General features: G+C 33.9%; 1 protein-coding gene across 5 annotated transcripts in view; it reads right to left on the reverse strand.

Moving 5' to 3' along the window:
- Window positions 1-15,275, reverse strand: part of CEP290 (centrosomal protein 290) — an 89,023-nt gene that overhangs the window by 29,808 nt on the left and 43,940 nt on the right. For all 5 annotated transcript variants that reach the window (XM_061125460.1, XM_061125452.1, XM_061125469.1 and 2 more), the window contains exons 27-37: window positions 13,315-13,520; window positions 12,244-12,395; window positions 10,362-10,473; window positions 9,284-9,739; window positions 8,367-8,531; window positions 7,280-7,387; window positions 6,437-6,571; window positions 4,308-4,574; window positions 3,633-3,740; window positions 2,788-2,987; window positions 19-232 (exon numbers count right to left, since the gene is read on the reverse strand). In XM_061125460.1, the coding sequence (XP_060981443.1) occupies window positions 19-232; window positions 2,788-2,987; window positions 3,633-3,740; window positions 4,308-4,574; window positions 6,437-6,571; window positions 7,280-7,387; window positions 8,367-8,531; window positions 9,284-9,739; window positions 10,362-10,473; window positions 12,244-12,395; window positions 13,315-13,520 (2,123 nt within the window). The remainder of the gene's footprint in view (window positions 1-18; window positions 233-2,787; window positions 2,988-3,632; window positions 3,741-4,307; window positions 4,575-6,436; window positions 6,572-7,279; window positions 7,388-8,366; window positions 8,532-9,283; window positions 9,740-10,361; window positions 10,474-12,243; window positions 12,396-13,314; window positions 13,521-15,275) is intronic.

Raw genomic sequence — 15,275 nt, forward strand, 5'->3', positions numbered from 1 at the left:
CTTTCTATTGTTACTTACTTTTTGTTGTTTCTCTTTCAAGGCTAGTTGGCTCTTTAGCCTTTCTACTAGATTTCTCATTTTAGTTGTTGGAGCTCTTGAATTTGCTTCTTTTTGAGTCTGAAGTTCAGATTTTAAACTTTGTGACTCCTTTTGTGATTGCACCAGAAGACACCTCAAATTCTCTACTTCTGTTTTTATTTTTTTCACTTCATCTGCATGATTTTCTTGGAGCCTAATATATAGCAAACATGTATTTAGTAGAGTGGTTGCTGTAATTAACAGTTTGATTGATACAAATTTTACAAAGAACAAATGTTTGGTCCTCAGTATCCTTAAAAATCTAAGTCTTGATCCAAATCCTGAAAGATGAACAATTCGTTACTCTATTTAACTACTATTTAACTTAACATAAAACAGACTTTCTTTCAGTTTCTGTCTACTGTTTTTGCAACAACTGCATCAGTAATTTGTGGCTCTAGATGAAATAATATAGAGAATGAACAAAATAACACTTTAAATATTATGGTTCCTGCAAGATGCAACTGCTTCCTTTACATAAGGGTTTCTCAACCATGGCACTATTGACATTTTTGCTGGATAATTCTTCATTGGGGGTGGGGGTTACTGTCTATGCATTTTAAAACATTTAGCAGTATTCCTTTCTTCTACCCATGAGATGCAAGTAGTACCTTCTAGTCATTCATCAAATATGTCTACATCAAATGTCCCTGAGGGGAGAGGAGAGCAAAATCACTTCTGCTTGAGAACCACTGCCCTATAGTGACATTTACAAAGACAAAAGATAAACTTTCACAGAAACCATCCATGTGTACTCTTAATTTGTATATGGTTTTAAAGTCACTAGCATTGTATCTAAAACTCTGTAGCTGTATACTATTTGGAAGTAGACACTATAGTAGTAACCAAAGACTTTTTATAACTGAAGTGATTATGCACGCATGCATGTCCAAAAACATAGTTAATTCAATTAATCCTACTGTTCATTCAACATTAGTCTTATAAATGGAATTACATCATTACATCCAGTTCACTGTATTTATATAGATATTACATTAATAAGGCCATCAATATGGAGATTCAAATTATTAAACTTTGTTCAATGAGAGAAAGGTATGTTAAGCTATCAACAGGTACAGTATTAAACAATCTGAGACTTCTTTCTTACAGCAAAAACTTAAGTCACTTTAAATAATCATCAAACTATAAAAATATAAGGTTTCACTAAAGAAATCACACAGAACTATAATTGTCTAAGAAGCATTAAAATATGCATGCATACCATTGTGCACACAGAGAATAAAAGTATTAGCTTTAAGCTAAAATGACAAAGGTACAAAACAACAACTTCAAGTGTTTCAGGTGGCAAAATATTAAATATACAAGGTAATATCAAAAGTTGATTATTTTCAACATCCAAGAATCAGATTCAGAAATGAAAGAACTGTTATGCTCTAAAATATGGCAGAAACTTTATATATCAAAAACAGCACCTCATGTATAAAGTTTCACAGAAAGAGGAAATACAGATTGAAAATATACCACATGCTACTTTAATTCTCTTTTCTCTTAGAGAATAGTTTATTTAAAGTGGCAGCTTCTTAATAAAGCAAAAATAGTGTTATCTTTGTCAGAAGCATCTTGGATTAATGAATAAAAAAATCAAAGGTTCTTAAAAAAAAAAAAAAAAAATCAAAGGTTCTAATAAGGACCTCAGAGATGGAATAGAATTGTAAGTTAAATAGTTTACTTTCTCATTTTTATTTTCAGATAAGAAACTGAGCACCAGAGATAGTTCTACAGTGATTACAAAACACCTAAATATAAACCTGTCTTATTTTATTTGTTTGTTTATGGCTGTGCTGGGCCCTTGCTGCTGCATACAGGCTTTCGGCGAGCAGGCAGGGGCGCTCTCTGGTCGCAGTGCGGGCATTTCACTGAGGTGTGGCGGGACATGGGCTCCAGAGCACGCAGGCTTCAGCAGCTGCAGCCCCTGCGCCCAACAGCTGAGGCTGGCAGGCTCCAGTGCGCAGGCTCGGCAGCTGTGGTGCATGCGCATTGTTGCCGTGCTGCATGTGCAATATTCCCGAACCAGGGACTGAATCCTGGTCCCCTGCATTGGCAGCTGGATTCTTAACCACTGCATCACCAGGGAACTCCTATACCTATTTTAGTTTTAAAATATATATTCTGATAAATGACTGGACAATGTTTAGAATTTCTAATATAGAGAATGCTGTGAGCCCTCTACTGTTTATGTAGTTAATAAAAAAGATTAATATTTCATTCAACAAATATTTGAGCCTTAAATGTATGCCACAAACTGTTACAGGTATACAAATAAAAGTTTTGTATTTATGTTACTTTACAATTTTCAAACTACTTCCATATGTAGCCTCGTTTGGCCTTCATATAACCACCCTGAAGGAGCCAGAGTAAGTACTGTCATTTTCCTTTACAGATAATAAAGAGGAAATTTTCAAAGGTTAAAGATGAGATTCTACACAAGAATCTTTTCAGTCAGACTGACTAGATTCAAATCATGGCTTTCCCATCTTCTCCTAGGCATGTTACTGAGGCTTTCTGTAGCTTAGCTTCCTATCTGCAAAATGGAATGACTTTCCCATATCATCAGTAGCACTGAGGATAAAATGAGATAATATAGTCAATATTTTTAAACCAGTGCATGATATAACAAATGCTTACACTTATATTTATTATATCATTATTCCCATTTTCCTATATTTACAATATATTTCTAAGACTTACCGTAATTTCACATTCTCAAACTCTTTGATTTTTAATTCAGTGATTTCTTTTTGTCTCTCTAAATCTTGAGATACTTGTTTTAGTTTGATCACAAGTGAGGAGAGAGAGTCATCTTGCTCTGCTACTGTCTGTTCCATCTCAGCCAAACGAATAAAATGCTTGTTGGTAGGAACTGGAGTGGGAGACTGTTTTATCAAATCCTATGAAATATCATTATATTAGCCATGAGCAGGTACAATGCAATGCCATACTTATCTCATAATTTTAACTTGGTTCCTTAAATGATCAAAACAATATCAAATCTAAAATGTAATGAAGGCAATGAAGGCTTAGAGAAGACAGGAAATAGAGATCTTATTCTTTGTATTCCCAGCATCTGGCAAAGTACCTACATGTAGGGAAGGATCAATAAATAAATGTTGATTGAATTAATGAGTTAAAGTTTGAGGAAGCTAAGGTTTGCATGTTAGGAGAAGAAAGACAGGTCATTTTGCACATACAGAACACAATGATCAAGAGGCAAGAATAAACTGAATTCAGAACATAGAAAGCAGTTAGATACAGGTAAACTAATAATGTGCAGATTTGAAAAGAAAGACAGAGGTCAGAGGAAGAAATACAAACATGATTTTCTAGGCAGCAGTAAATTGTAACAAATGTAGGTCTAGGGAAAAAAATGATCAGAGCTGTGTTCTCAGATTATTCTGGCAAAAAAAAAAGAAAAAGTAGGATGGCTTCCAATCCCCTCTCCCCCAAAACAGAACTAAATTTTCAACTGCATGGTCTGAAAAATCAATAAAGAATAGAACAAAGTTTCTAGACTCTTACCCAAACTGTAATCTTACCCAAGCTGTTTCTTTGAATTTACTGAGTGAACTATCAGCCTGAAGTTCTAATTTACGATGAAGAATATGAAGTTCTTCTTCATGTTTCTTAACAATTTCTCTTTGCTCCTGTTTTATAACAAATTAAAACCATAGCTTATATTGTGATTCATATAAATTTACATTGTAAAAGTCTTAAATATTTTATCTTTAATATACTAAAATCCTTATGAGAGGGAAGGAACAACATGTGCATACATTTCCCTAGCACATGTTCAACTTGACAAGCCTAGCCTTAGAGTATAATTTATTCTTAATATTAGAATAATATGTATTCATTATCTTTTAACTTGTTCTAGCAAATTTTTAAATTTTAGATTTTACCCCTTAAAGTTCCAGCAAATTTGATTTCCACTGATACCAGTGTGATGGATTTCTTTCTAACTTACTGCCTCAATCTTTACCTATTAACTTGAAATCATAGTTTCACCATGAACGCCATTACTGGTTTACTCAGTCAATAACACAAACTGCCAGTTTTACTGACAGATCTGTAATCCAATCACGTGAAAGTAACAATACCTGAATAGAATCATTTGAAAACAAGAAATGAAACACCACTTCAGGGCAGAATAGTATTTGGCATTTGTCTAAAAAACACCATAAGAAATAAGACAGCGTAACATAGTAAAATACCTCTCTGGCTTTTTCTAGCAGATGCTGATACTTCTTCAACACTTCTTCCTTTTGATTTAACCTTGCTTGCATGTTTGCAATGGTCTGATGAGCAAGTTTCAATGTGTGATGAGATTTTGGTTCCACCTCTTTTCTGCAGAACTCAGCTATAAGCTTTTCTTGTTCTGCAGTGGCAGGCAATCGAAGCCTCAGTTCATTGATTACTTTGTCTCTTGACAGAATATTCTCCTCTGCTAACCGTAAAGCAGATTCTTTTTCTCTTAGTTTCTGTAATGATAAATCATTTAAAAAAATGTAATTTTTTTTTAAATGCTTCATCTGAATTTTAGTCAGACTGGTGGTGGTGGTTTAGTCACTAAGTTGTGTCCAATTCTTGCTACCCCATGGACTGCAGCCTGCCAGGGTCCTCTATCCATGAGATTCTCTGGGCAAGAATACTGGAGTGGGTCGCCATTTCCTTCTCCAGGGGATCTTCCCGATGCAGGAATCGAACCCAGGTCTCCTGCACTGCAGGCAGATTCTTTGCCAACTGAGCTACAAGGGAAACCCACTATAGCCAAATGCTACTTTCAGTTCAGTTCAGTCGCTCAGTTGTGTCCGACTCTTTGAGACCCCATGGACTGCAGCACACCAGGCCTCCCTGTCCGTCACCAACACTCGGAGTTTACTCAAACTCATGTCAGTCGAGTCGGTGATGCCATCCAAACATCTCATCCTCTGTCGTCCCCTTCTCCTCCTGCCCTCAATCTTTCCCAGAATCATGGTCTTTTCAAATGAGTCTGCTCTTCACATCAGGTAGCCAAAGTATTGGAGTTTCAGCTTCAACATCAGTCCTTCCAATGAACATTCAGGACTGATATCCTTTAGGATGGACTGGTTGGATCTCCTTGCAGTCCAAGGGATTCTCAAGAGTCTTAATAAGGTTAAACTGCATTTCTATGTGACAGCTGTTATCTACATGCCTATTTTATTTATAAGATTATTATATAGGTTAGCAACTTCATTGTTATGATGAAGATGAAATTTAGTTACAATACTTTATTTAGATCTTAGAGTTTTGGAAATAGGAATGTGTGGTGGTGATAGATCTATAAGGAAAATGTAATAAATCATTTATTTTCATTCATTGACTCATTAGAGCACCAGAAGAGTAACCCATAGAAGTCAACAAAGTACAAGTTGGAATTTTGGTGTCTGAGTCAATGGATTTCCATTATAAAATGTGCAGCTTCTCAAAACAAAACAGAAAATAGTATTTATTTCTCAACAGAATTAAGCAAATACTCAAAAATCAAATAACTCAGTGGCAATTCACATAAATGAGAAATTTACAATATAGAAGACAATTTAAGTTTCTTTGGTTTATTTAAAAATGCACAATTTAAACAACTGTTTTAAATGTATTTACAGTAATAAGATTTTCATTTTAGTTGACATCTAAATATATTCAGTTTATACTATTTTCTGTATAATTTAATAAAGAAGAGAGATCTGACCATCTATTAACCAAATTTAAGACCTAGATTAAACTAAGAAACAATTTCTAGTTTACCTTCAAGCCTTTTAACCATCCACAAAGAGGAACTGAACTGAAAATTGATCCAGAGTTTAGAACATACGCTTCAAAATAAAATATAAAAATAAACAAAGATGAAAACAATTCTTGATCATTGAGGATAAGGAAACACATTGCTCATAAAGCTGCAGTCAAATGTTCTTTTGTGCTAGCAACTGATGAGTGTGCCCAAAACTGACAAGTAATGACTAAAAGAAGAGTGATTTCAAATTAGCCATATCTACTGTTCTTTATCGGCAAAAGACAAGACTAAAGAAAAGTAGAGAGTGGAATAAGCAACAGATTCATCATTTTATGCTTCATCCTCATTTAAAAATGTTACTTAGAAAATTCCAGAAGTATATCCAATAATACACTTATCAAAATGTAAGAGGAAGAGGGCAACAGAGGATGAGATGGTTGGATGGCATCACCAATGAAATGGACATGAACTTGAGCAAACTCTAGGAGATGGTGAGGGGCCAGGAAGCCTGGCATGCTACAGTCCACGGGGTCACAAAGAGTCAGACTGGCCGAATGAACAACAAAAAAATATGCAAATTCTTCTAATTACCTCTTCCAATGATCTGCAAGTTGCTTGGGTTTCTATGATTATTCTGATATTTTCCTTAATTTTTCTTAGAGCAATGTCAAGTTGATTCGGAATGGGCAAACTAGGGTCTGGCATTGATCCTGTAGCCTCTTCAAACTATTGAGAAATAGAATTTTTTTTTAAAAAAGCAGTTGCAACATTGGAAATAACAATGTCAATTTTTACAACTATATGACAAGACATGGTTAAACTCCACTTATAGCTGACACATAAAAAGATATCATCAATTAAAATTCCAACTCAGCCATAAAAAGGAACAAAACTGGGTCATTTGTAATGATGTGGATGACCCTATGTCTGTCATACAGAGTGAAGTAAGTCAAAAAGAGAAAAACAAATATCGTATTATAACACATATACATGGAATCTAGAAAAATGGTACCGATGAACCTATTTGCAGGTCAGGAATAAAGACACAGATGTAGAGAATGAACCGGTGGACACAGTGGGGGAAGGAGAGGGTGGGACGAATTGAAAGGGTATATACACTACCACATGTAAAATAGAGAGATACTGGTAAACCAGTGTATAACATGGGGAGCTCAACTCTGTACTCTGACAAGCTAGAGGGCAGGATGCAGCAACTGGGAGGGAGGCTTATGAGGGACGGGACATGTGTATACATATAGCTGATTCACAATATTGTATACCAGAAACTAATGCAACACTGTAAAGCAATTATCCTCCGATTAAAAAAAAAAAGAAAAAAAATAAAGAAAATTCCATCCAACCTTAGAAAATACTTCTATTGGTTAACACTATAGGTCCTGCTATAGAGTAGCAAACAGGATTAATCATTTATACCTTTTGTGCTTCACTTAGTATTTCATTTTGCTGACGGTCAAAAACATCTAGTTGACGTTCCAGTTCAACTTCTCTCTGATCCCAAGCCATTTGTCTTTCTTCATGAAACTAAAAAAAGATAGTTGGGTCATATACACACAGAGACACTCACCAGGCCTATTAGAAGAATTTTTACATACATTTTTCTCCTTTAATCCTCACAATAACCATTTGAGGTCACTGCTATTATTTTCATATTAAGGAAAAAGGAAGAAAATTCAGAGATTAAGTAATTTGCCTAAGATCACAAAGACAGGCAGGTGTGGAGTCAGGATTTCAACCCATCCATGTACCCATCCATTCATTCATCCAAAACATGTTTAATGACATATTCTATGTGGCAAGTACTATTCGAGACAATGAGAACACAGCAGTAAACAAAACCAAGTCCCCTTCACCACAGGATTTATATACTACTGAGGGGGAGATAGTAAACAAATAAGTATGTCATATGTCAGAGGGCGATGAGTGCTATGGAGTAAAATGAAACTAGGTAATCCCTATTTAAGGAATCTTGATGATAAAATTTACTGTTGTATGTTGGGTAACTAGTGAAGGCCTCATTGATGAAGGTAAGACATGAAAGGTAAGATCAGAAGGCAGTGAAAGCATAAATAATATTGGTATCTTAGGTAAGAACAATTTAAGCAGAAGGAACAACAAAATTTCTAAGGCAAGTCAGCATCTGCTTAGTGAATTTCATCTGCCTCCAAAGCTTTGGTGTTTTATTCTATACCAAGCTGCCTTCTCTTATTCCATCAGTGACTGCCAGTAGAAACTTGTAAAGGTGAATTCAAATAACCAACAGTGAAATAAAAATTAACTTACCAAATAAACTTGTTTATGAATTCTTCCTTTTAAGACTACTAATGAAACTAAATAAATGAATAATGTATTTTTTGTATAGCTTAAAAAATAAGAAAGAGGATATTTTATAAGAATAATAATAGAGGCTATACTTGATTACAAAAATAACATAGTCATCAATGCAATGTCATTATATTAAAAACCTTAGCAACAAAACACCAAAATAAATATAAAATGAAACCTTATTCTGCTGCACAATTTCTTCCTCCAGACTACTGATTGTATGCTCATATTCGGAAATTATATTATTCAAATATTTTATTTCTTCTTTATCCTTGACTAATTCTCGATTGAGTTTAAGCTCTTGAAGACGGAGTTCTTCTATTTTTGTGTGCCAACTGATTACCTAAATATTTATAAATTACATATATAAATGTTAATATTATGTTAATAAATACTGTATTTCTCTACTGATCTTAATGATTTTAATACCAATTAATGGACATTCTAAAATAAGATATAAAATTATCCTTGGTGGTGCCAAAAAGAAAAGTTTATTTAGAATTTCTATAGACTTTTTTAATAAGTAGACTCTTAACATAAAACATTTTTCAGAAGATGCTGACATGGATATCACTAACATTCACATTTATTTATTCATTTACTTTCATGTATTTGTTGGGTCCTTAGTGTTTGTGTGTAATTGCAACATTGGTTTAACTTTCATAAACAAAAATCCCAAATGTTTCTAGCCTAGAGAATAAAATTTAATTTCAAAATAATTATTTTTCATTAGTTCCCTCCAAATAAGAGTAAAAACAAAATTACATTAAAAAATAAATGGGCCAACTACTTGTTTAATCACTATAATGTTTAAGAATAATTACAATTAATATTTAATTAATATATACTTCCCTAGAGTGTTTAAAATTCTTTGATATTACAATCTAAGCATTTCTACTGAAACTATGGCTTAGAGGAATCACATTTTATTTATAAACAGATATTCTAATAGCCCAAACTCCTAATAAAATCTAAATTAATAAATTATATCTGGAATTTTGCTCATATATTAAGCATTTTCCACATAGGCACATATTAACTCAAAATTATTACGTAACTCTTTCAAAAATACTGAACTTAAAATCAGTGTTTTACCTTTTGGGCTCCCCTGGCATCCTTTAAAGTGCTTATTAAATCTTCCAGTCCCTTTAACTTTAATTCCATCTCTAGTGTTTTGTTCTTCAGACTTCTATGCTCTTGTTGAGAATTTTTCATTTCTTCCATTATCTTAAGTTTGTCATTTTGTAACTGAATCATTGTTTTAGAGAACTTTTCCTGTTGTGCCAAAGGTAAAGCTCCACTAAATTGTCGTCGTAGAGACTGAATTGTTTGGCGCAGATGTTTTGCTCTGTTTCTCCCCTCCAAACGGGCATAAAAGAGAGCTTGTTCTTTTTCATCAAGTTTCTGCTCTAAGCGCAAATTCTGGGCCTCCACCTTCTGCAGTTTAGCTGTAAGTGACTCCAGCTTACCGAGAGCAGCAGCCTCACCAGCTTGGAGAGAGACTACATGTTGGTGCAGCTTGGCAATGAGCGCCTTTTCGTCAGACTGTGCCTAATATAAAAATAAATATTTGCAGTAAGTTTCAAGTTTTCCCAGTAAAACTTACCATGGATTTAAAAATCAGAATTTACTAATTGAAAACAATATGCTACATGAGATCCGACAAAAATCTAACCTTGCTTTAACAAAAATTGCAAAAGACTGAAGAAGAAAAAGAACTAGAATGCAACTTATTTAAAATCTAAATCTGGCGCCTAACTACATACCAGTTGGAATATTACAAAGCTTTTTTTATACTTCCATATGTAAATAACAATACTGATAATAATACTAATGTAGACAACGGGCAATTTTTTTAATCCTAAAAAAACTATAATGTTAGAATATGTGAAAAACTATACATAGATACAAGAAACAATACTGTTATGAAAGATATTTCTCCCCATTGTCTGAACTGTGATCAGTAGTTGGCACAATGGATCTGTAAGCATTTAAACGCTTTTCTGTGTTATCAATGGCATTTCAAATTAAAGTTTTTCTAATCAAGTTACAATTAAAGAAAACAGGAGCCTCGATTTGATATATCCTGATTAAAAATACAAAATGATCCAATATCTAATGTAAATTTTGGAAAAGAAAAGACTCTGTGTCGAAGAGTTAATACTGCACATACCTGATAGTCTAACAGCTGTGTTCTGATGGACTCTACTTCCTTCTCCCTGGACTGTTGTTGTGCATTCAAAATTTCAACTTGCCTTTTGGCAATATCAGAAATCTCTTTTAGTCTAGGAAGTAATAAGATACTTCAGATATGATTAGGTATATACTCTAGACCCTTGTAGAAAAGCTGTTAGCCGGCAGCATCTCTTCTTTTTATGAAATAGTAAAGTTTCCTGAAGTATTTCATGAAACATAATTCCATGAGAGGTTAACAAGTTTTAACCTCTGCATTCCCAACATTCCTCTCCCTTGAAAATTCATATACACAGTATCACATCAAATGCTCTGAGAAGTTCTAAAGTAAAAAAGGATCTCAATCTGTACATTTACATTTTCCAAACATAAATGACCAACAAACTCCTCTCACAATTTTTTTCATGAGACAGTTGTTACCATGGTTTGGTATAGCTGGAATAAGGTATTAGGTAGGCTTACTTGACAAATTATACAGTTAAGGTTACAGAAATTTAAAATTTCAAGGTCAATTAATGAATGCTTTGATTGACTTTAATTTATAAGTTAGCAGAAATGTGAAAAAGATTATACATTTATTCCAATTACCAAAAAAGGAGGGGAGCTTAATGATAATTATTAAATGTCCTATATGACTACTGTGATAAGATTAAATAGGTAAAGTAAAATGCATTTTACTTTGGACTGGAGAAATTTTAGTTCAGTGTAACTGATAAGTTTGGTTTCCTCATATTGATTAGAAACTCTCACTGCCAGTTATATAAGTCTTAATCAATTAAAATACAACAAAATGATTAATTATAACTTAGTTTACTAAAAAAGGTGAGGTCCATGACGTAAGAAGAATAAAGGAGTCCTTCATAGTGAAAGGGCTGAAAATGAGTGATATTACCAAAACAAGGTTCTAAAACAGTGGCTATAACTTTATGGATAAGTCATAACTCTTTTTACTAATTATTTGAGATTGAGGAATCAACTCGGATCCTCATACCACTCTAAAGCGGTTAACACACGATTACAAACAAATGAATACCAGCACTACTGGTGTATAGTACTTCCTCCTACATATATTTTGAATTCTAAGAGAATAAACTGTTTCTTTATGTAAAATGAAAACAACAAATGTCATCTGGATAATTAAGTGGATTAGGATGATTCAATATACATTTAATACAAAGCACAGCGCATAGTGGGTAGCTTCCCAGGTGCTCATCCACCTGCCAGTGTAGGCGATGCAGGTTAGAGCCCTGGGTTGGGAAGATTCCCTAGAGAAGGAAATGGCAACCCACTCGGTATTCTTGAGGGGAGAATTCCATGGACAGAGGAGCCTGGTGGGCTACAGCTCATGGGGTCACAAAGAGTCAGACACGACAACGAATGAGCCAACATACAGTACACAGTAGATACCCAAGATGTGCAAACTGAATCAAATCTGAATTGTTCTTTGTATTTTTACAGCAACCCTATTGTAAGTAGATATACTATTACTCTCTTAGTAAGTTTAAATAAATGCCACAACCCTTCCTTCCAAAAAGATACTAGTATGTGAAAAAAAAAAAAATACATCTCATAGGGTCCTGATGCCAAGTTCTGTGTTTTCTATAATACTGGACTCTGATAAATGTAAATCTTGAGAAGTTATTTCCTCTCCAACATTACTATGTATGCCAGTTAAATATCAACCTTGTTAACATTACTTAACAGAGTTCTTACAAAAAGAAACCGCATTAACTGCCACTAAGGATATTGCCCTTTACCACTGCAACGAGGTTTCATAAACACAAAGTACAGTGGATACAGCTAACCAAAAGACTAACATGGACACAGCTAATCAAATGACTAAAACTTGCACATGCACTTACTTTGATACTTCAACCTTTAGTTCCATTTCACTCTTCTCTAATTCTAGAATGTGTTGCCTGTCAGCATCACTTACTGTCTTACTCACACTATCAGCTAATTCATCTCTTAACATCTGTTCCACTTTCTGTGCCTCCAAATTGATCCTGGTAAGCTGGGAAAATAACAAAAGATGTTCAGAAATACTAGTTTTTGGTGAAGTTTTCCTTTTAATATACCTTTAAGCATCCTACAGTCTTCTTTATTTTAGTCCAGATACTAATTTGGGTGTCAAGTATTAAGAACAGATTGAAGATAATAAGGAGAGAAAAAGCCAGGAACAAATTAGGAAAACTCTAGTTATATGTCAACCCACCAAGTCATTTATATTGGTCAACTCATAATCTAATAAGATATGAATCTATGATACTCTTAATTTACTTTAAATGCTTGTTATATTTTACTTCAATTATATCATCTATAAATAAATCTAGTTAATATTAGTAAAATTTTAATATATTACTTAATGACTCAGTTAAAACAAACAAAATAACAGGAATGACCAGAGAAATTTACTAATTTTCAAGGAAGAGTGCTGCTTCATTGTAAATTGTTGAATATTTGCAAACTATATTATTGCCAGACAATTTAATAATTTTGACCATATCAAAAAAGTCTAAAACTTTCTATTAGAATGAAGTCCCTGAGAGGAGAGATAACTGTCTTTCTTATTTTCTGCTATAACTCCAGCACCCACACAGCATCTGGAATGTTATAGGCACTCATAAATAATAACTGCTAAATGAATGGATGACAATGGAAGGAAATTCCATTATTAAGCAAATAACATCGTTTCGCACATTAAATCTAAATTTTGTAATGCTGGTAAGAAATAAGAACTCAATCACAGGAACACATGGTTTCTTTTTAAACATTTCAGATATAAAACTACATTATTTATCCATTACATGAAACACAAGCACCATATTAATATGCTGCTTCAGAGTTACAAACAAACTTCTTCAAATAATACAATGGCTACCATGAATAATTCTTTACTCTCTAACTGTATGATAAAAATTATAATATCAAACCTCAGCAAATTTGGTTTCCAATTCAAAATTGCGTTCTTCCATTTGCTGTAGTGAAGTCTTCACATGTTCGTACATTTTTTGAGAATGTTCAGCCCGCTGCCTTTCATTTAATTCCTTCATCTCCAGCATAGTGATTTTTTTTGAAATAGAAACAATCTCACTGTTGGTTACAGATTTCTTTGCCTTATCCATGTTAGATTCATTTCCTGTATGCAACGATATGTTGGTAAATCTCATGCTCTTCTTATCAAAATGTTATCCCCAATATTTTAGACATCATATAAGGAGGTAGTATGGTTCTGTGGAAAACACGTGAGCCTTTTGAATTACGAGAGACCTGGACACTAGTCGTAGCTGTTACATCTTGTCTGTATGCTGCCTACCCCATTTAATCTCTCTGGAACTTCCATGTTTCATCAATCAAATGATCATAAAAATTATTCTTCATAGGGGAAAGGCGTATTGTGCTTTACTTTATTGAGCTTTGCAGATAACTGCATTTTTTTCTTTTTGTTTTTAAATTGAAGGTATGTGGCAACAGGCCTGAGCTGAGGGAGTCCACTGGTGCCATTTTTCCAATACCGTTTGCACACTTTGTGCTTTTGAGTCACAATGGGAATTCTCACAATATTTCACCCTTTTCCATGACTAGTATATTTGTTATGTGATCCATGATGAATGATCTTTGATGCTACTACTATGACAAACTGGAGGTTCAGATGATGGCTAGCATTTTTTAGCACTAAAGTATTTTAGGATTAAGGTATGCCCATTATTTGTTTATATATAATACGATTGCACACCTAATAGACTATAGTATAGTGTAAACATAATTTTTATAGGCACTGGAAACCAAAAAATTTCTGTGACTCATTTATTGCACTATTTGTTTTGTTGTGCTGGTCTAGACCTGAACTTGTAGTATATCCAACATATGCCTGTACAGAAGTAACAATGTAAAAGATGTAGTTCAGGAGGTGTCACAAATAGGAAGTCAAAAAAGGGCAAATAAATACATTTTGTTAACTGAGAAACACACTATCAGAAGAAATACAGTGAAGTAACACTACTCTGTGAATGCAAGTTTAATGACTTTACTTTTAAAGTCTTAAAGAGTAAAAAAGTAAAACCTGAAGCCATGTGATTTATGGATTTCACCAAATATCTTCTTTAACCCTGAATATTATTTGGCTTTTGTATATATCTAATGGGCTTCCCAGGTGGCGCTAGTGGCAAAGACACTGTCTGCCAATGCAGAAGATCAAAGAGATGCAGGTTTGATCCCTGGGTTGGGAAGATCCCCTGATGGAGGAAATGACAACCCACTCAAGTATTCTTGCCTGGAGAATCCCATTATTTTATTATTATCTTTAAATATTTATTTATTTGTTCGACTGTAGCAGGTCTCAGTTGCCACACACAGGTCTTCAATCTTTGTTGCAGAATGCGTGGTCTTTTAGTTGCGGCATGAGAACTCCTAGTTGTAGCATATGGGATCTAGTTCCCTGACCAGGGATCGAACCCGGACCCCCTGATGTAGCAGTGCAGAATCTTGGTCACTAGACCACCCTCAAATAATTTATTTTAGTTAATTTTATTAGTTATTATGCCCTCATCTCATATATGCAGTTGTATAGCTTATCTTTGGACACAAAAGTTTGTGCTTAAATGAAAACAAAACAAAAAAACTACCCCAATTTACAATGGAAAGGTATCATGTAGGAATGTCTTTAGTCATTTTTTAAGAAGAGAAAATGAATATTTCTGTTATGCATAACAGACGTGCTCCAGGAAAAAGACAATATTTGGTAGAGAGTTTTATTTTTTAGAGTATCAATTAATCATTATGTTCAGGGAAGTCAATTATTTTAAGGAACTGAGCAGTGATTCATTTTGTCTTTACAAAAATGCACTTCTCCTATCTTTCCAGCTTCACAAGCTTGCGTTCTATAACTGAGTTT

The sequence above is a fragment of the Dama dama genome, chromosome 3 (genome assembly GCF_033118175.1).
Source record: "Dama dama isolate Ldn47 chromosome 3, ASM3311817v1, whole genome shotgun sequence".
In the NCBI taxonomy this organism is placed as follows: domain Eukaryota; kingdom Metazoa; phylum Chordata; class Mammalia; order Artiodactyla; family Cervidae; genus Dama; species Dama dama.